This window comes from Canis lupus, chromosome 4 (genome assembly GCF_011100685.1).
Source record: "Canis lupus familiaris isolate Mischka breed German Shepherd chromosome 4, alternate assembly UU_Cfam_GSD_1.0, whole genome shotgun sequence".
NCBI classification, from domain to species: domain Eukaryota; kingdom Metazoa; phylum Chordata; class Mammalia; order Carnivora; family Canidae; genus Canis; species Canis lupus.
The window spans coordinates 12,128,056-12,147,912 of NC_049225.1; the positions used below are offsets into that span (position 1 = coordinate 12,128,056).

A 19,857-nucleotide genomic window follows, 5' to 3' on the forward strand; every position below is an offset into this window, starting at 1 on the left:
GTAGATTGTAATTTTCATACCAAGTCATACTGGTTAAGGACCCAGCAAGAAAGAGATGGCACACTTAGTGGGAATTCCGGAGAAAATTTGACAAAAGCACCATTCACAAAGGTATAGGTAGGGTTAAGGCAACTAATAAGGGATGCTAAAGCAAACAGGAACTATCAGGAGTTGAAAGGTTTTACTACTCTTGGGTAGAGGAATAGAGGACACCCAGTAGAGAAGTAGTCAGAAACATATAGTACATATGAATCCAACCACACCAGAACCACAAGGTTCTGAAGCATGGAATAAGTTAAAGCACACTCAAGGCTTTACTTCCTTCTCCCCCAGATCTGCTGGTGCCTCCCATAAGCAGAACTGAAATGGAAGGGACAAAGATGAACCAAATGATAAAGTCCCAACCTACAGTGAAAGACAAGAAGGATGAATAGATCTGAGGGGATATGGTAAAGGGAGAATAACCAACTCTGATGTAAGAAAAATGCAGGAGAGAGGACCTGATTAATAAACTGTATCTAGGAAAAAAATTAAGACACAAAGTAAAACAAGATTCTTTTGTGCCAATATATGTACATGGACAGCACTTATATTAGGACTAAATTCTGGCATATTTTAAAGAAACATCCAGTATATTTAACCAATACTGTTAGTCCAGTTTTCTTTTCAAAGAGCTACTTCTGAAACCCAGTAGGCGTATAATGGTTGTGATTTCAGTTGTAAGATTTCTAATTCCAGTTTAGTTTTCTGGCCAGGTTAGTTAGTTAGTTAGCTAGTTAGTTTGTTTGTTTTAAAGATTTTATCCATTTATTCATGAGACACAGAGAGAAAGAGAGGCAGAGACACAGGCAGAGGGAGAAGCAGGCTCTATGCAGGGAGCCTAACATGGGACTCCTTCCCGGGTCTCTAGGATCAGGCCCTGGGCTGAAGGTGGCGCTAAACCGCTGAGCCACCCGGGCTGCCCCCAGTATATTTATTATGTAAAGACCTCCAAGGTTTGTAGCAGAACATTCTTGCATTAAAATACAAAAAAAAGTAAAGTAGATCAAAAGATAGATTCCCCTTGATCTGATTCAGACTTTTGGGCCTACCACCAATCAGATCTATATGTAAATTAGTAGCTTTACAACTATTATACCAAGAAGTAACCATTTCTTTTCTCTTGCAGAGAACATCATGGGAATGCAATGCAACCATCTGTCAAGGATAACAGTGGTAGCCATGGCTCTCCTATCAGTGGAAAATTAGAAGGCATCTTCTTCAGCTGCAGCACTGAATTCAATACTGGGAAGCCACCCCAGGATTCACCTTATGGAAGATACAGGTTTGAGATTGCAGCAGAAAAACTTTTTAACCCCAATACTAACTTATACTTTGGGGACTTCTACTGTATGTACACTGCTTATCATTATGTGATTCTTGTTATTGCCCCTGTGGGATCACCAGGAGATGAATTTTGTAAGCTGCGCCTTCCTCAGCTAAATTCCAAGGATAATAAATTTTTGACCTGCGCAGAAGAAGATGGGGTGCTGGTTTACCACCATGCCCAGGATGTCATTTTAGAAGTCATTTACACTGACCCTGTGGATCTTTCTCTGGGCACTGTAGCAGAAATCACTGGTCATCAGCTCATGAGTTTGTCTACTGCAAATGCAAAGAAAGATCCCAGCTGCAAAACCTGTAATATCAGTGTTGGACGTTAATGCCCACTTTTCTTATTCTTACTCAGTCCCTTTTCTTCCTGTAGGAGCATTGATCCTCTGTTGTCCATTTTCATCACCAGATGTTTTCCACTGAAGCATGCACATGCCGCTATCACCAAAAGCAAATTGTCATTTTTCAGATATCATTCAGAGCCGTTTTAGTGTTTCCTACTCCCTGCCCTTCCCATTACTTTCAATGATGAAAGTTCTCCTCTGACACTTTATTGCCTAGATGCTGCAATGTTTTTATTTTTCCTTTATGCCAAACATAACAAAACAATTATATAAACTGCTTTAGCAAAATACAAAATAACGGCTTATAAATGGTGTTTAAATATGCATTCATTTTAATCTACTGAACAAATATTGGGATAACTCCAAACCGCATGAAAGGGTGTAATTGCAGCATGAGTTAAATCTTGAAGCCTAGAATTGTCAGCACTTCCAACTTGTTGTTTGACAGTGTTATTTATGTTATTTATATTAGCTAACAGGAAACAACTATTGTGTTCAACATAATAAATATAATAGAAAAATATTTTATTTGTATTGTTGTATAAAATATTTACAATCATATAGAATATATAGAGTTACATTTTAATAGCAATTGTATACATGTCATGAAACCATTTCCCTTATCAAAGATGTGGTTTGTAAACTTCAAATAGTTGTGTATCTGTCCTGTTACAAGTAGATGATTTCAATTAAACAAATTTATGAAGGACATCAATCTGATTCATAGAAGTTATAAAATATCAGGTAAATACAGAGAAAACAATGAGCCTCTGAAATACTCTGCTTCTGAGAGTCAATATTCTTCCCATCCAAACTATATGAAAATGTGAATTTGTTCAACATCATGCTTAAACATTACAGAAAACAGAAATACAAACGTGGTTGGTACAAGAGAGAAAATGTTGACCTTTTACTTACTTTTACAAAGGCAAAAATAATAAATGTGTGTTTTAGTACAAAATAACACAAAACTATATGCACTAAAAATGATGAAGCAAATAAAATATTCTATCTTCTTTTCCAAGGTATCTTAACAATTTCCAAACTTTTCATTTTGTACAGAATGAAGAATACCTACAACTCATGAGAAATCTTTGTGACTCTACAAAGTTTAGACCTTGGAACATTAAGAAAAATGCATATTCCCAATGGAAAAATAGTTATATACTCTTATAGTAAACAAAAAGATTAGCAATTGTAACTATGATCACATTAGATTATATACTGAGACCACAGATCTATCCAAAATACCTATTTTCAAATTTTAATACAATATTTTATTTTAATATAAACATCTGTTAATTATAGACAAATGTAATTCACAAAGTACATGCTATCAGAATGAACTTTGGTAACCAGAAATGTAAAATTTCAAAGAACAGATAAAATAATGTGCTATTTTTATATAGAAATAAAAAATTAGCAGTGACACATTCTAGTATACTTTAGCCTAGCAGACTTAAAGGACAGATAGATTTTTTTTTATCATTAAAAATCTATTAGAAGATTCAAATAAATTACATTCTTACTAGCTGTATTCCTTCCAACGTAAAAAGATTTTCTTTCCCTCCTTTTATTGATTTTTTAAAAAATCATGCTCTTTTCCATATACTAACAGAAGCAATTTTTGGACACTAAATAGACTTTCCCTATCAAGTAGCCCATTGAATAGTATTATTTAAATTTGATAAAATATTTAAATGTTTTTTGAAATAATTATACTGACTGTGCATTTTCTCCCTGGCATGGAGGAGACTGAATTTGTTTCCAATTATACTGTTAGTTATATTTCCCCCCATTTAAATTTTCTCTTCTCATTTATAATTACATTTGCTATCCCTTCTTAAAAACAGCTAATATTACCACTAAAGTGCTTCAATTTTCAGTATGTCAAAACTACTTAGCAAGAATGGCAGAGGAAAATAAACTTGACCTTATCTTGGTTGAAAGTGAGCACAAACATTTCCTGAACCTCAGATTGTTTTGGCCACGTCTTGCTTGCTGATGAGGACCTCTAATAATCTCAGTTTGGCTTTTATGTGCTTGTATTCATAGTACTCATCTGCCATTGGTATCCTATCTTCCTTTTGTGGACTTCTGCAAAACAAAAAAATACTGTCTGTTGGCTCATAATAAATCAAGTCATTAACAATCCTTATATTTTTTACATGAGAAAGTACAAAGTAGAAGTTTCCACTTGGTTTTTGCATCATGTCTTTTTTACCTTCCCTTCCACCTTCACTCCCTCCCTCCTCCATGTGTTCTTAGGTTTTTGTATAACAGTACCCTTTGAGAACTTGAATGTCATAGATGTTTTCCAAGTATATGGTCTACTGCATAGACATACAACAATGGAGCAAGTAAAAAGGAAAAAAAAAAAAAAAAAAACCACAGAACTCTCAAGGCATTCTTAGGCTAGCCATTCTCCCATTACTCATGCAACAGTTCACATCTATGCAGAATGTTCAGTCCTTACAATGAGAGTTGTTAAAAATTCAACCTAAAAACTACATAAATTAACAATTTATGAATTTATGGTAATGGGAGAAAAAAGCTCAATGGCTATCTTATAAACATGAAATACTTCCAAGCTTTAATTATAATACCTGTCTCTTATAATGTTTAGTAGAATCAGTGAAATGTTCATGGATTGAATTTATATAAATCTGAATTGCAGTGGTTCTCTTTGCACACTAATTCTTTTTTTTTTTTTTTTTTTTTTTTTGCACACTAATTCTAAGGCTAGACATCTGACAATGCATATTTTATACATATGAATTCTAACTACTATATGTTCTTGCCATTTACTTGGAAGAACGTTTGGGTAACATCTGGAATTAAAACCATTTCCTTCCCACAAAAATATGTTGCCAGGATACGTTTTCTAAAGGGCAGTAATAGCTTTAGGATCTTGGAAGACTCTTGTCTCCTTGCTTGCTAAAATTACCAGTTGCTTTTAGAACTTTTCATTTATGACTTTGAAATACAAGAGGTGGAAAACAGATGAAACATCACAGTTGCTACTGACTATAAACACAGATACTCTCTAATATTAGTATGGCTGAATGTAGGTAAATAGCAAGCACTTAAATTTTTACCTATACACCCTTCTATTTTCCCACTACTGATAAAAAGTATCACAAATTAAAAGCATGAATCTATAAAAATTTCCTAAGAATGTAATTATCTGCTTGTGATACACCACTATATATTGACCTGGAATTTCTAGTACAGAGCTCAGAGCAGTACACAAATCTGTAGACAGGGTTTTTCTTAAATATAAGTTATTTAACAGAACTCCTTTGCCTCCATTCTGTATTATGGAACAATTTTAACTGGGCGTCTAAATATCACCTTCATTTATGTGAACATATCTAGTGAAGAAATGGTCTAATTTATTGGGAAACACTAGTAACCCATCATGTGAATTTCCCCTGGTCCTGCATACTCCATTTTGGCTAATAAACAAGAGTGTATTGACCAGAATGAAAAGTATTTCCTAAAGCAGTTTTCCCATTATGTAAAACATGCTCACGTGCTTAATGCAGTTCTTGGCTCATAACTGTTAATGTCATATCTACATGATTATTCCTCTTGCTTGGCAAATATTACCAAGAACATTTATAGTAACTTAAATTTTTAGTCATCCATTTACATGGTTATTTTACCTTATGGACGGGATTAGACCTTCCTAATAAAATGCCTTAGGAAAATGAGATTAAGATCCATATTTCCTAGCCATTCAACCCTTTGATTTTAGTTGTGATATACCACTGCTTTGGCATTTAGTAAGTATATTACCACAAGAGGGCATACAACCTTAGTCAAATATAGGCATAGCTGAAGTGGCATTAAGACTCAAAGGTGCAGAATACTATACATGGAACATCACTAACCTCCCTGTACATCAAAAGGTATGCTAAATACCACTGGATCTCCCTTAGGCAAGACTACTAGCACACTAGAGTGCTCTCAAGCTCTTTAGACTCCTGCGTACATATAGGTTAAAAAAATGTAAATGTAAATTTACATCTGTATGGAAATTCTGTAAAGGGAAAAAATGGAAATGGAAAAAGAAAACCATGTTTTATATTCTAAATCTTTTTTAAAGAATTTATTTATTTATTTATTTATTCATGAAAGACACAGCGAGAGAGAGGCAGAGACATAGGCAGAGAGAAAAGTGGGCTCCATGCAGGTAGCCCAACATGGGACTTGATCTCAGGACTCCAGGATCATGCCCTGGGCCAAAGGCAGGTGCTCAACCACTGAGCCACCCAGACATCCCTATATTTCAAATTTAACAGCCACATAACATTTTTCACTAGATAGTTAATATCAGCAGAAGGGTAAATAACTTGGACTTGTAGCAATCAACTGGAAATGGAAGATTCCAGGTAGAAAACAAAGTGGGTTACATTTGTATTTGCTGAAGACAAAAAGTTTCGGATTTAATAGGTCCAGTCCTAGTGTACAGCTCTGGAGGACTGAAATGGAAAAGCTGCTAAGAGGTGAGTAGACTAATCCTTCAGGATGCTATAGAAAATAGTCCCAGTCTATCAGGTCGACCCTCAGTCTGCTATAATCAAAGCCAATTCAGGAAGGACAGATAACGTAGATGGAGAAGAATACCGAGGGGCCAGTTGTATCACTGACTCCTGCCTCTGCCACCTTAATATCTTTGTGCTTTGGGAAACACTTTATTATTTTTAATATTGATATCCCACATGACAACTGTAGCTTCCCAAAGTATTCCAGGAAGTCCAACCATTTCTTCTTGTAACCATGGAAACAGACTCAGGATAGCTAAATGATTTGTCTCTTCCAGAAGTAGATCAATAATCCTGAATCTTATGATTATATATATATATATGTATGTGTGTATATGTATATGTATGTATATTATATGTGTATGTATATATGCATATATATGTATACACACATACATACATATACATAATTATATGCATATAAATACATATATAACTTGTACATATAAAAGTTGACATATACATTGACAATACACCATAATTTAGAGGAAACTAATTGAAATGCCTAATAAGACTTAGGTTGACAAAGAAAAGTAGACAAAGTGAGGATATAGCTAAACATTTATTTTAGGGATAGAAGGAATAGCTATGAACTTTTGACCTGAAAATAAATAATTAAGGGCAGACCCTGAAATTTAAAAGATATATTTAAAGCAAAAGAAAAATTTAGTGAAACAGGGAATAACTTGTGAAACTAAGTAACCATGAACCAAAAGTTATATGGATTTAAAAATCAAATAGATTTCTAAAGGTTTAGATAAATTCAAAAATTATAAAGAGATTTATTAGGCAAAGTTAGGGATTTTTGGATTTCAACCTTTATTTTTTAAAGCCTGATGTCAAACTTGATAGCTACAGCCTCCCATAAAACATAACCTAATAATGGCACTATTAGAATGTTGCATTAGACAGATCTTGAGTCCAAGTCACTGTGGAAATTTATATCTTGTATAAAGTCACTGTTCCTGCCAGAAACTCATTCTTAACAATAGTTCCCTAAGAAATACTAGCTTAAAAAAATCTCCACCCACACTTACCTTCCCGTTTGTTTAAAAAACTGTTCTTCAAAGTCCCTTAAGGCTTTCCGAAGTCTCTTCTTGTCAGCCCTAGTTTCTCGGAGATGGTCAAGAAGTACAGGCCTATATCAAGTAAAAAATATATATGCCATTACTGAGTTCTGGCATGATTGAGACATCATATAATTTATCATATAATTTATGATTAATTTATCATATAATTATAATTTATAATAGATAAATTCTGTATTATGATACAGAAGGGTTCTGCCTAAAAGAGTATCTTTTGAATAAATACATACATGTAGAGCCTGATCATAGGGAATCACATAAACAGATGATGAAAACAATGTCATAGGAGAAGAGAAAGGACAAACAGAAGGCAAGCCCAACAGAGTCCATTATAAGATGTGGTGAGAATAATGACCATATGAAGGGATGAGGGAGAAAGAGACATTTTGAAAGAATACTCATCAGTATTTGATGATAGACTAGACGTAAGAGGCACAAGAAGAAGAGAGTTTGAAGAAAATTCTATCCTTAATATAGAGTATGGAGAAAATGGTGAAACCCTTGGGAATGAAACAGATCTTATTTAAAATAAAGCTAGAATTACACTGCAAATTCTACTTCATTCTACTAAGACAAGAGAAAAGACACACTTTTAGAGCAGAAATTTTTATGTAGGGAACTTGTACATGGTTTTAGAACTTTGAACCCCTTGAAATAATATATTGACATTTTCTTAAAAAAAGAAAGAAAGAAAGAAAGAAAGAAAGAAAGAAAGAAAGAAAGAAAGAAGAAAAGATTCCAGCAACTCCCAAAAGTTAAGAACAGCTGCTTAAGAACAACCAACCAACAATAAATAAAGGAAAGAGGAAATAGAGGGAGAGAAAAAAGGGAAAAAGAGGAGCTGAAGGAAGATTGATTTTCTGCTTCCAAACAGGTTACTTCTCTGAGTTGAAACTGACTGAGGTACCAGCGGATTCTACAAGCACACTAAAATACCAATTTACAGCTTAGTTCTTAGTCTCACCTCAGATATTTTGGGGGTTTCCCTCCCTATCTTGAGGTATACAATCACCACACTATAGTAATACATGTTAAAGGAAATCTTATAAACTGGCCTGTAATATACAAACCGAAGAAGGTCAAATGATCAAGAGGAATGCCAGCTACTGAATCACATAACATTAATAATAATGCTAATGAAAATACAAATAGTTCTTGAAGGGCTCATTTACTTATGGCCAAGGGGATTCCCAGGCTGGAGAAACCATCTCATCTAAATGGAACAGACTAGGATAAAGGCCTAATAAGTGTTGACCCACATAGGATCCCAATTCCTTTTTTTCCAGCATTTTCAAAAGCCAGCTCTGCTTCACACGTTGCTGAGAATTAGACTGGTACCAGACCCTGCTGAGAAAACTGTGCAACTATAGGAAACTGAATGTTAGCATTTGTGGCACCTTTATGTCTTATTGGGAGTGTTGGTTCCTCATAGCTTTGTCTTCTCCATTCTCTAGTCAAGAGAGCAACCAGATTATGCATTTAGGCTACCCTCTGGTGGTTCACATTTTTTAGAGAATCTAATAGTTCTTATGAATTTTGTATGCACATATAAGTTGTCCCAGACCAGAAGGAGTTGAAAAGAGTCTCCATACTTAGGATTCACACTCACATAGTGGCCTCATGTAAATTGGACATGGATAGGGCTGGTTGTTTAATTTCTTTTTTTTCATCTGGCAGCAGGACCCTAACAGGCTCAGTCTCATTAGAGAAGGTGAGGTGGTCGCCAACAGGAAGGTGAGCTGCTGGATCTAGCAAAGACGGTTGTTGGCTTCCCTGTGGACAGTCTTCATCAGAGTCCTCTTCCTCCTGCTTATCACAAGCAGAGTTAAAGTCACAAAATGCTATGTGCCTTTTGAACTAAAAACAGGAAGAGGAACCATAAACAGATACTATGAAAAGAGTAGGTGACACCTGTGTCTACTGAAAAACCAGAAGGAAGCTACCAAGAGGAACTCTTCCTTAGTTGCATCAAAAAACTCGCAAAGTTAATGAGCAAAGAGGTACCCATGCTGGGCTAAAATGGTCAGTAAGTTCATCTCTGCTGGGCTAAAGGTGGCACAAAATCCAGGTTATGGTCAATCTGGGCTACACTACCGACTAGTTTCTCCCTTTCACCCAGACCTTCTGGGACTTCAGCTTCATAACAGTTACATGAATTAGGATGAGATGGATTTCAGACACCTTTTGTCATCCAGAAATACCCAAAAGCAGGTCCTGGTGTGGACTACATTTGGAGGATATTGAGAAAACTGACAAATTCAGGGAAGAGCTCTATGAAGTCCAAAGCAAAACGGAGTTATTCCTTAATATGTTCTGCTATTGCTTATCACAACTAAAAGATTTTCTTACAAGGAAATCTGAAAATCACAAACCATTTTAAATCATGCTTCCTTAATGGAAAAATTTTAGAGATTATGACTCACTATTGTCTTTGTCTTTAAAATTGTGAAAGTATAAAAATGTAGTCAGGTATACTTAAATGTATATTTGTTAACATTTATTCCTTTTTATATTGATATCTTGAGCAAGTGACTGTTTGAATATTAATGGAGTAGAATTTGTGGTGCTTTTCTAGTTCTGTATTCCCATAAGTCATTCTTTATTAAAAATAGTCTAATTCAATTTCAGTAGCCATATTTTCTTTTGAAATAAATCTTACATCTTACATAACGATGGTCAAATGGTACCAAAAACAAATATCGCATTATCTCAAGGAACATGTAGTCAATTTTCTTATTCAAGAAGAAAAATTAACACACAGAATAGAAAGGCTCTGTTTGGTCTAGCTGTGTTGTAAAGTAGATAATGCCAAATTGAAGTTCATCATTTGTTATCCTCACCCAAGAAATGAAAGCATTAAAACTGGCTTAAAAATGCAATTGCTATAAATTCCTTTTTCATAGTAATTTTAATTATCAGCCATGTTAAGTATAATACTGGGTTTGAAGGAGACCACATTTCTATTTTTTGAAATAACAACTGCACTTGTTAGCAGTATATATTGCCAAGAAAGCTTCCTTATAACTGTCATTGTGCTGTTTTCCTACCTAAACAATACCAAACACAAGTAAAGGTTTCTAGTTAGATGAGCATCCTGACTTACAATTGTTGGAATAAGGGAAGGTGTTGACAAGATTTGCTTGATAATCCTGTATCGGTCATAAAGAGGCTTTATGAGGTTCTTGTCTTGCTTAGCTACCTGAAAAACATGAAATTAATTATTATTCCTTTCTTAGACAAGAATAAAAACATGTCAGTATTTTTAGCAGGCAAAAAAAAAACAGTTTTGAAGCCTCAAAATAAGGGATTAATAAATACTATAATGCAACAGTAATTAGAAAAAGGGAAATCACTTATAAGATACTGTTTAAAGTACATGCCAATATTTCTTAAAGGCTAGATAAAGTTTCTTAAAGGCTAGGTCCAAGCTTAGAAAGATGTTTTTAAAGCTTTCTGAAGGAACTCTAAATATGTAAATGGTAAGAAGCCTGTTATTTACTTCTTCATTCTTGAAAAACCAGTATGTGATTGAGACCTATCAATTTTTCTTTTGATACATGTATTTTATCTGGATTTTCATGATTATATTCACAAAATCAACCTAATTTAGTTCTTTATCACAATCAAGCTTGGAGTATATATTAGCTTACTGGCTAGCTCTGACAGTGTATTTTGGATACAACAACAACTTATTTGACTCAATTTCTTACCTACACAACAAGGAGGCTGGAATTACAAAGCTCCTCCCAACTAAAAAATTTCACAACCTCTTGGTCCAAGAATGTATTCTCCTAACTCTCTGCTGTATGATCCATCCCAAAGCACTATTTTTAACAGGTCACGTTGTGCATAAGAGTTTAAATAGCTTCCTATTTATCTATCAGTCCTCTACCTATCTACCCACCATCACATTTCCATCCAAAGTAACCAAACCTCTGCTTGCCTTGGTTTTCCTCCCTGCTATGTATCCTACATTAATTTGCTACTTATTTACTACGTACAATTTCCCTTTCACTCTGATCAGATGGCAGGAAGGGAGTAGCAGAAATAGCACATAGCATAATCATCCAAGTATCCTTTGTCAAAATACAAATACCTAAGTGTGCTGCCTGGTTCTCTGTCTTCCAGATCCCCCAGAAGGATTTTGAAGGAAAAGAACATGGCTTAAATAGGTGTTTTTTTAAAAATTTCCTAGTTATTCACATGCTACCCTTGTCCCAGTTGAGAATCGTTCTGGCCCATATTTATGTCTCTCTATTCTGAACTTCTCTGTTTTATTATCTGGACCTTGATTATTTTCTGTGTTTCAGTTTTGTCTGCCCAAATGAATTAGAAATTTCTTGAGAACAAAGATTATATCACATTATTTTAAGAAATTTTCATAGTACCTTACATATCCCCTTCTCTGCTATAAATTTTTCAATCCAGGTTTATAAGCAAAGGTACCCTAATTTTTAACAATCTTCATGTAATTCCTCAGACTATACCATAAGGCTGTTTTGTTTTCAGTAGAAAGAAAGATCACTTGTTTCTGTAGAAGTATTTTAGATATTGGTTAAGTAACCCCAAGAGCCTTTCATTTACTGGCCCAATCATTCCTTAAATATTTTCTTGGTCATGATACATCTTACCATGAAAAAAAAAATCCTTTCATGTATGCCATGGGATTTTAATAGGTAATAAAGAATATTCTCAGGCCAAGTTCAGAAAACATTTAGGGTTTTTTTTTTTTTTTATTCAGTATCTCATTGGGACTTATATTCCATAGAAAGCACTTCAGAAAATGATGCATTTAACTGTTATAAAGCATCAGTTTGATTTTTGTGATTTTATTTTTAGTATATTCTCTGGATTCTAGAAAAGCTAAATTTATTCCTAAAAGAGAAAAAGAAAGTGACCCAAAAGCTTGTTAAAATGATGAATGCCATTGCAGAAAAGTATCTTCCACAGATGCCAGATGAAAATCAGCATCCATGTACAATGTAAGCACTCATCTTTCACTCTGATGAGTGCATGATTTTACTCTTAGAATTATTATCAAAGCAATCCTCAAAGAGACATGAGGGTTCAATGGCTACAAGTACAAGACATTGTCAAAAGTAATTCTGTAAGTGCTCATCCTCAAATAGGAAGACAGGCTGTCTGAACAAGGAGTGTTACTCATCAGCCTATATGCCAGGAGCAGTCTTCCACTCACAGACCTATAGAGAGAAGCTATGGAAGGCCAGCAAAGTCAATCTCCATGAAGGAAGATCAGTCAAGAGGTAGGCTCTGCTTGAATAGGTACCTCAAATCTAAGGGGGCAGACATACATTTCAACATGGCTATTCCTCAGCCATTTTCTCCTAAGAATCAGACTATTGTCCCCTCTATATTCAATGACTGTTTCTGAAATGCATCCTCCCTGCCTAGTTCTGCATATTGGTGACCTGTCCATGGTATGTCAGATGTACCTAACTTTTGATTTTTGTTTTATGAATGGGGGAACCAAAGACAATGTTGAGTAACCTGAAATAGCCAGAGAGAGAGAGAGAGATCCAGAGCATGAATGGGTTGTCAGATTTAAAGACAAAAGGAGAGAAGTTCCAAAGATACTTACTCTAACTTCCTTCTCCATTTTTTTATGGCATCATAAAGAGTGGAGAGTATAAGAGGGTGAGCAGGAGGGGACTGTGCATAGGACAGTTTGATATAATTTGTCAACAGCTTGATAACTTTGCCACAAAAAAATTTCTAGACCCTTACCTAGTAGGTTTTTTGAATCATCAACCTAGTAGGTTATTTGGAATAGTAGATCCCAAACAAGCTGGCAAGACAGAACTGCACTGAGTAGAAATCCCATGTATATTTCTTTCTAGGCCCTGGTAAGAAAGTTGTTTGGGGAAAAACTGCCATAACTTATATGCTTTTACCATCATGCTTGTTTTCCTTTCTCCCCATGGCATTAGTCCCATGTATTCCTTCACATTAAACCATCACATTTCATATTTGAAAAAATAAGCCCCATTACCAAGATCTCTCCTAAAGAGGGAAGTAAAAGAACATTCTCCTCTCTGGACAATGAGTGATGATGGGAATCAATTACTCTAGCTTTAGAGAGTCAAGTGTTACCAAGCCTTCCCTGTGTCTGGGCCTCCTCAGCCCCTCACCAAGTGAGACAGTATATAGGGAACACATCTGACTTTTGAACTAGCAAGTCAAACAATGTGGAAAATCAGTAATGAACATAGTCATACAAAGCAACTGCCAAAGAGAATGGCTTGGTAAATTTAAAAGATTTCTAAGCAGGAGACTGCAGATTAATATTGGCCTTGAAACCAGAGGACATGAGTTCAGACAATCAGCTTTAAAGCTTACCTATTTTTAACATGGAAAATTATTTAAGGTCGGAACCTTAGATCTTTAATATGCAGAAATAATACCATTATATTGTATTGTTTTTATAAGTTAGCATATGTAAATGTCCCTGGCAAAGAGTCAGGTTATTTAAGCTACAAACCAGCTGATTTCAGGTTACTATCAATGTTGTACATTACTAAAAAAGGAATACCATGGTGCTATTAAATACATTTTAAAATAAAAGAATGTGACTATTTCTTTTGCAGAATATACAAAGTGAAAAGGGATAATTATATAATGTGTTATTTTTTGTTTTAAAAGAGGACAATTTAATAATGTATACTGATATTTTCTTGTATATACTTTATATAGAACCTCAAAAAGTACACATAACACACTAACAATAGTAACCTGCTTGAGGATGGGAGACTTCAGAGCTAGAGTGGGCAGATGGGGTGAGTCTTTTTAATGTGTAGCCTTTTACATTTTGTTTTAAACTATGTGAGGTAGTATCTATTAAGAAAATTATTTTTTTATTTTTTAAATGGAGAAGTAGGCAAAAGAATTTAATGGGATCTTCCTTTTGGTGCCCTTTACCTATAAGTTTCCCTCTCTTCGATATATAACAACACACTAATCACTGTATTTTCCTTTGATTTTAAAAAATAAAATGATTTTTTTAAATCTGCTTTCCTCCTCAAAGATGCTGCAGTTGGTAAAGGGCCAGAAGTAACTGCTGTTACTCATCCAGTTGGTAGTTTGTGCCATGCCCCTAACACCATCTACACTTCTCAGAAAGAGCAATAAAATGGGTATAATGTGCCAACACCAATTCAGTATTTTCAAAAGAAAAGGACATTAAAAAAAAAAAAAAACACACCACAATCAGACCCAGGAGATGACACATTCACTTTCAGGGCTCAGTGGATAACCTGTGGCCCAGAAGTAAGTACCTCCAAAAATCATACATAAATAGTATGGAGGAAAATAGGAGGAAAATTGCTCTATAGCAGTACCTGGACTGACAAGGCAACGCTGTAAGATTTATCAGCTTTAGTACGGGCTCTGACCAAACACCAAATGCAAAAATTTCACAAAAGTCTCTTTGGAGAAGAAACAATTCTTCACCTTGGAAGTTTTAATATTTAATGTATTTTCAGCAGTAAAGCAAGGATCCCAGATGGAAATCATCTGTCAATTTGAGTTTAAAGAAATGGGACCTAATCAGATAATCTCAAACACTAATGAGCTCACCGAGGAGCCAGGAATAATATAGCTACTGTGAAAATTTGCAAACCTTCCTTGGTTTCTGCTATGATTTTTGGATTCTCCATTAGGAACCACCTAATAGCTAACTAGCCACATTAAGGTCTGCTATATTAAACTTCCCCAGGAACAATACTACAGCATTAGATACTGAGGGCCACATGTTCCCACTATGTTTTCTATTTAAAAGACCTAACCTTAAAGATTTTTTAAAAATTTATTAACTCTCAAGAGACAGAGTAAAAGTGAGAGAGAGTACAAGCAGGGAGACGGAGAAGCAGGCTCCCCACTGAGCAGGGAGCCCAATGTAGGACTCAATCTCAGGACCCGAGGATTATGATCTGAGCCAAAGGCAGATGCTTAACTGACTCAGCCACCCAGGTGTCCTTAAAGGGCCTAACTTTAACCTACTGCAGAAATACTAGCTTTATCTGAAGGGGCTTCTGACATTTATTAAACAATTCAACAGACACTTGATTTAAAATAATAGAAATAAATTGCCATTTAAGTGCAGATAACTTCCAAAGAACACAAACATGCTTCTCTGATCTGTAGACTCTCATGTGCTTGTGCCTATATTTGACTTAGATGCCTCAGTAGGGTGACCAACCATCTGTATCTTCCCAGGATGAAACTATTTGACATTTTCAGCATCCAGGAAAATTCAAGGAAACCAAGGATGGTTGGTCACAGTATTGCCCAAAGATCTCAAAATAAACATGTTCAAAACAGACCTTTTAAGTTTCTAGTCTCATCCCCAATCTGTTCCTCCTATAGTATTCCCCATCTCAGTAAATGGGCCCATTATCATCTTGGATTCTTGCTTTCCTTTACTCCCTACCACCCAATGATTCATCATATCCTTTTGATTCTACATCCAAAATATAGCACATAGCAATCAGATCTTTTAGATGTAAATCACACTGTGTCACTTTCCTGTTTTCAACCACTCAACAGCTTTCCAATACTTTCTACTACCCTAAAAGGTACTGTGTCAAGGCCCCCAATATATCTTTCTGACTTCATCTCATACCATCCTGTGCTCTAGCCCTCAAACCCAAGAATTCCAAATACATGCAAGCTCTTCCGTCAAGGTCTTCATATTTGCATTTCCATCTGCCAAAAATGCTTTTTGTTGTTCTCTTGACCTGTAGATTCTTCTTAATGAAGAATTTAATGTGTCACCTATTGGCCTTCCTAATCACCCTATACAAATAGAAACCATACCCATTATTTTCTATAATAGTATCTGTTTAATTCTTTGCACAGTACTTATGAGAATTTCTAATAATTTTATTTATTGAGCTGTTTGTTATTGTATCCCATTCCCAGAAGCACATGAGCTCTGTGAGGGCAGAAATCCCCATAACTTCTCTATTGTATTATATCCAGGATGTATAACATACTTTACAACATGTAATAGGCACTCGAATATCTTTGCAAATGAATGATTGCCCACCAGTCCATGGAATCTTCCTTATTGTCACAATAATTATGTAAGTAAGGGGATCCCTGGGTGGCGCAGCGGTTTGGCGCCTGCCTTTGGCCCGGGGCGCGACCTGGAGACCCAGGATCGAATCCCACATCGGGCTCCCTGCATGGAGCCTGCTCCTCCCTCTGCCTGTGTCTCTGCCTCTCTGTCTCTCTCTGTGTGACTATCATGAATAAATAAATAAAATCTAAAAAAAAAAAATTATGTAAGTAGGTACTGTCTGTATTTTATAGATAAGGAAACTGAATCTCAATTAGTTTACTTGCTAAGTGTACATGACTAGAAAGTGGCTGTTGAGCACTGCTCTAAATCTACTATACCAATCCTAAGTCATTCTTCACTGCACTAATCAAGTAGAACATAGAATTAGGACTTCGGTGCTAACCAACCTTATTTTATAGATGTGACTAAGGTAACTAGAAAATACAAGAAAGACCATCAGAAGCACTAAAAGATGGAAAAACCACAGGGGTGTGTGTGTGTATGTGTGTGTGTGTGTGTTACCCACTTATCCACTGGCTATCACAAAAATCTAGAATCTATGGTGGGGAGGGAATGGGTTGGCCAAGTAGATGAAAACCTATTCACTTCTCACAACATATAATTGACTATTTTTAATTATAAACATATTTCATAAAAAAATAGAGGTGGCCAAAGGCCTATTTCTGATTGTAGATCACAAGTCTCTATGTAAAAGACAAGTCCAGGAATATATGGTGAGCCTTTGGGGATTTAGTGTATGTTGCCATCTTATGATTAAGACTAGATAATGTGCAATAGAACAGGTAAAGGCAGCATTCTCAAGAAGACTTGCTTTCAAAGTTAGATATGCTAGTTCATTCATCTGTCCATTCACTCAGCAAACATTTTCTCAATACCACTATGTACAGACAGTGTAGGATCATGAGCTACAAACAGCTCTTCTAACTCGAAGAGGTCTAAAGTATCAAATGAGAGACAGAAAATGTCATACAGCATAATTAGAGCTATGATAGGAGAGCTACAACTCTTATTCAAGAAATTAAAGGCAACCAATCCACTTTTAGAGTTGAAAAAGAAAGGACTACAAAAGAGGTGTCTGGGTGGCCCAGTCAGTTAGGCGTCTGCCTTTGGCTCAGGTCATGATCTCATGGTCCTGGAATTAAACCCCACATCAGGCTCCTTGCCCAGTGGGGAATCTGCTTTACCCTCTGCCCCTCTCCCTGATCATGCTCTCTGGCACTCTCTCCCTCTCTCTCTCTTTCTATAAATAAATAAAATCTTAAAAAAAAAAGACTACAAGGAAGGTACTCTGGCATAAGTGAAATGTAAACATAACTGTACAGGATGAGGAGGCACTAACCATGTAAATACTACTTGCTTTCATTATCTTCTTTGTAAAATACAATAAATATCTTCTTCAAGCTCTAGGCTCATATATCCAAAATCCTAATTGACAACCCTACCTGAATGTCTGAATCTTATTACCTAACACTCTTCGAAAAAGGCTACTTTTCTATTCTTATTACATAAGATACTAAACCATTTTCCTTACTATGTATACCTCATCCTGGCTTCATTATATTTTTAATAAAACTGGTGAAATGGGATCGTGATACTAATCTTGGGTTGATTTGCTAACTTATTGGGGGAAGTAGAGGAGGGATATGACATACCCTAATATCTTTGCCATTTGCTTCCCACCAACATAGAATACTATTAACTTCTAGAATGACATCCTGGAATTAAGCGGCAACACCCTTGGTCATGGCCAATACCTTACTAATAATTCACCTGACTGAAATTTCAGAGCCAGTCTCCTAAAGATGGTAATGTGGTGCCAAGTGCTCTTATAAATTGGTCAAACCCATAATCTCACTGGCACTGTATTGAGTGTTGGGGCCAAGGCAGATATGGTAAGGTACCTTAGAATCCTCCTGAGCAGGAAGCTGCTCTCTCTTCTCCTTCAGGCATGTCAACACAGCATCTGGAGTCTCCTCTCCAGAGGAGCATGGCTCAGGGCCCACAGCTTCTGGCTTCCCATTCTCTCTGGCGACTGCAGGTTGCTCATAGGACAGGTTTCTAGGTGGGCCTTTGGGGGCACTTCCTTGTTCTTCTGAGAGCTTCAGCTTTAGTTCTAAGAGAAATGCCATGAGTTACCATGAACAAGAACTCACTGGGCTTAAGAGTAGAGAGCCCTTCAGAAATTCCAATCACTGATATGAAGTCAGTAGAAATGGATGGTATTGCTGATGGCTTTCCATGGCAAGGGGAGCCCTAAAACCAGAACCAACAGCATTAACTCCCAATCAGATGTAGAAACAAAGGGCTCTAGAGGCTGGAATCTCATGTAAATGGAGTAACTAATGTATAGGAGTAACTCAGTGGTTTAGATTTCAGAGGATGAGTTCTAGAGGAAGACCAGTGGTACTGCCCCAAAGATTTCACCCATTACCCACCATACATCTAGAATTCTACACACAAAGGTTCATTTACTTGAGTTTGGAAGTTTTGTGCCATTATGATCCCCTAGTGTATATAAATGCAAGCACTTCTGTAAGGCATTACACATGCAGACATCTGAGGAAATGCAGGAGGGATGGGAAAGGGGAGATGGGAGTGCCAGTCCCAACTTAACAGATTTCATAATTATGTTTAATGTTATCTTCTAACAGGAATGACCATTATTTCAATGTGGTTTTATATAAGCCTACATAGTTAAAAATAAAAAAGCCACCTGGGACATGTCAGGAAATTACATTTCAGAAAATGCTAAGAGACTGATCATTTCAACATGGCCATTTGTATTGATTTCTCAATTACATAGCTCATTTTCTTTGTTTGATGTTTGTTTTTTAGTTAGACCCTGCTGTGTTTAAATACTGCATATTTTATAAACCTGTGACATCATTACAGTTTAATACCACTGAATTAATATTCCCTTTCAGTTTCTTATTGCCACCCTTTTAGAAATTTGGAAAAATTCCCACATCTCTAAGTTTTGAAATAAGAATGTGGAGAAAGGAAGAAAATAAATTTTATGGGTAAATATCATAGTATTTTTAAATGAATTTTAGAGTTAATTAATACTCAGATCACCATCTCCAGAGAAATACAGAAAAAGAATACTGGATTAGGAGGTAGGAGAACTGAATTTTACACCTACTACTTCCCAGCTAAGTAACTTGTCACTATCTCTGGACATAAATGTCTGCATCTGTGCAATGGGGTATGCAGAGTAAATGATTGCTCAGGCCTTTAATATCCAAGAATCTAGTGACCCAGGGAAGGTAATACTCCACATGTTGAAATGTTTCTGGCACTGAAGTGAATCATTCCACTTCAGACTCTGGAGTTCCTCAGTCTCTTTATAAGGAGAATTATTAGATGGGGCCAAATAATGAAGGAGACCGAAGACTCTTTAT

The 19,857-nt window shown here is 35.9% G+C and overlaps 2 protein-coding genes across 11 annotated transcripts in view; one reads left to right on the forward strand and one right to left on the reverse strand.

The window, feature by feature from the left end:
- PHYHIPL (phytanoyl-CoA 2-hydroxylase interacting protein like) overlaps positions 1-2,611 on the forward strand; it is a 74,098-nt gene extending 71,487 nt beyond the window's left edge. For all 4 annotated transcript variants that reach the window (XM_038533979.1, XM_038533982.1, XM_038533981.1 and 1 more), the window contains exon 5: positions 1,169-2,611. In XM_038533979.1, coding sequence (XP_038389907.1) covers positions 1,169-1,703 — 535 coding nt within the window. In that variant the 3' untranslated portion in view covers positions 1,704-2,611. The remainder of the gene's footprint in view (positions 1-1,168) is intronic.
- FAM13C (family with sequence similarity 13 member C) overlaps positions 2,223-19,857 on the reverse strand; it is a 147,611-nt gene continuing 129,976 nt past the window's right edge. For 5 of the 7 annotated variants that reach the window (XM_038533978.1, XM_038533977.1, XM_038533974.1 and 2 more), the window contains 5 exons: positions 18,358-18,569; positions 10,460-10,555; positions 8,966-9,165; positions 7,306-7,407; positions 2,223-3,815 (listed from right to left, as the gene is read on the reverse strand). In XM_038533978.1, coding sequence (XP_038389906.1) covers positions 3,692-3,815; positions 7,306-7,407; positions 8,966-9,165; positions 10,460-10,555; positions 18,358-18,569 — 734 coding nt within the window. In that variant the 3' untranslated portion in view covers positions 2,223-3,691. The remainder of the gene's footprint in view (positions 3,816-7,305; positions 7,408-8,965; positions 9,166-10,459; positions 10,556-18,357; positions 18,570-19,857) is intronic. The other 2 variants (XM_038533976.1, XM_038533972.1) reach the window with 1 other exon arrangement.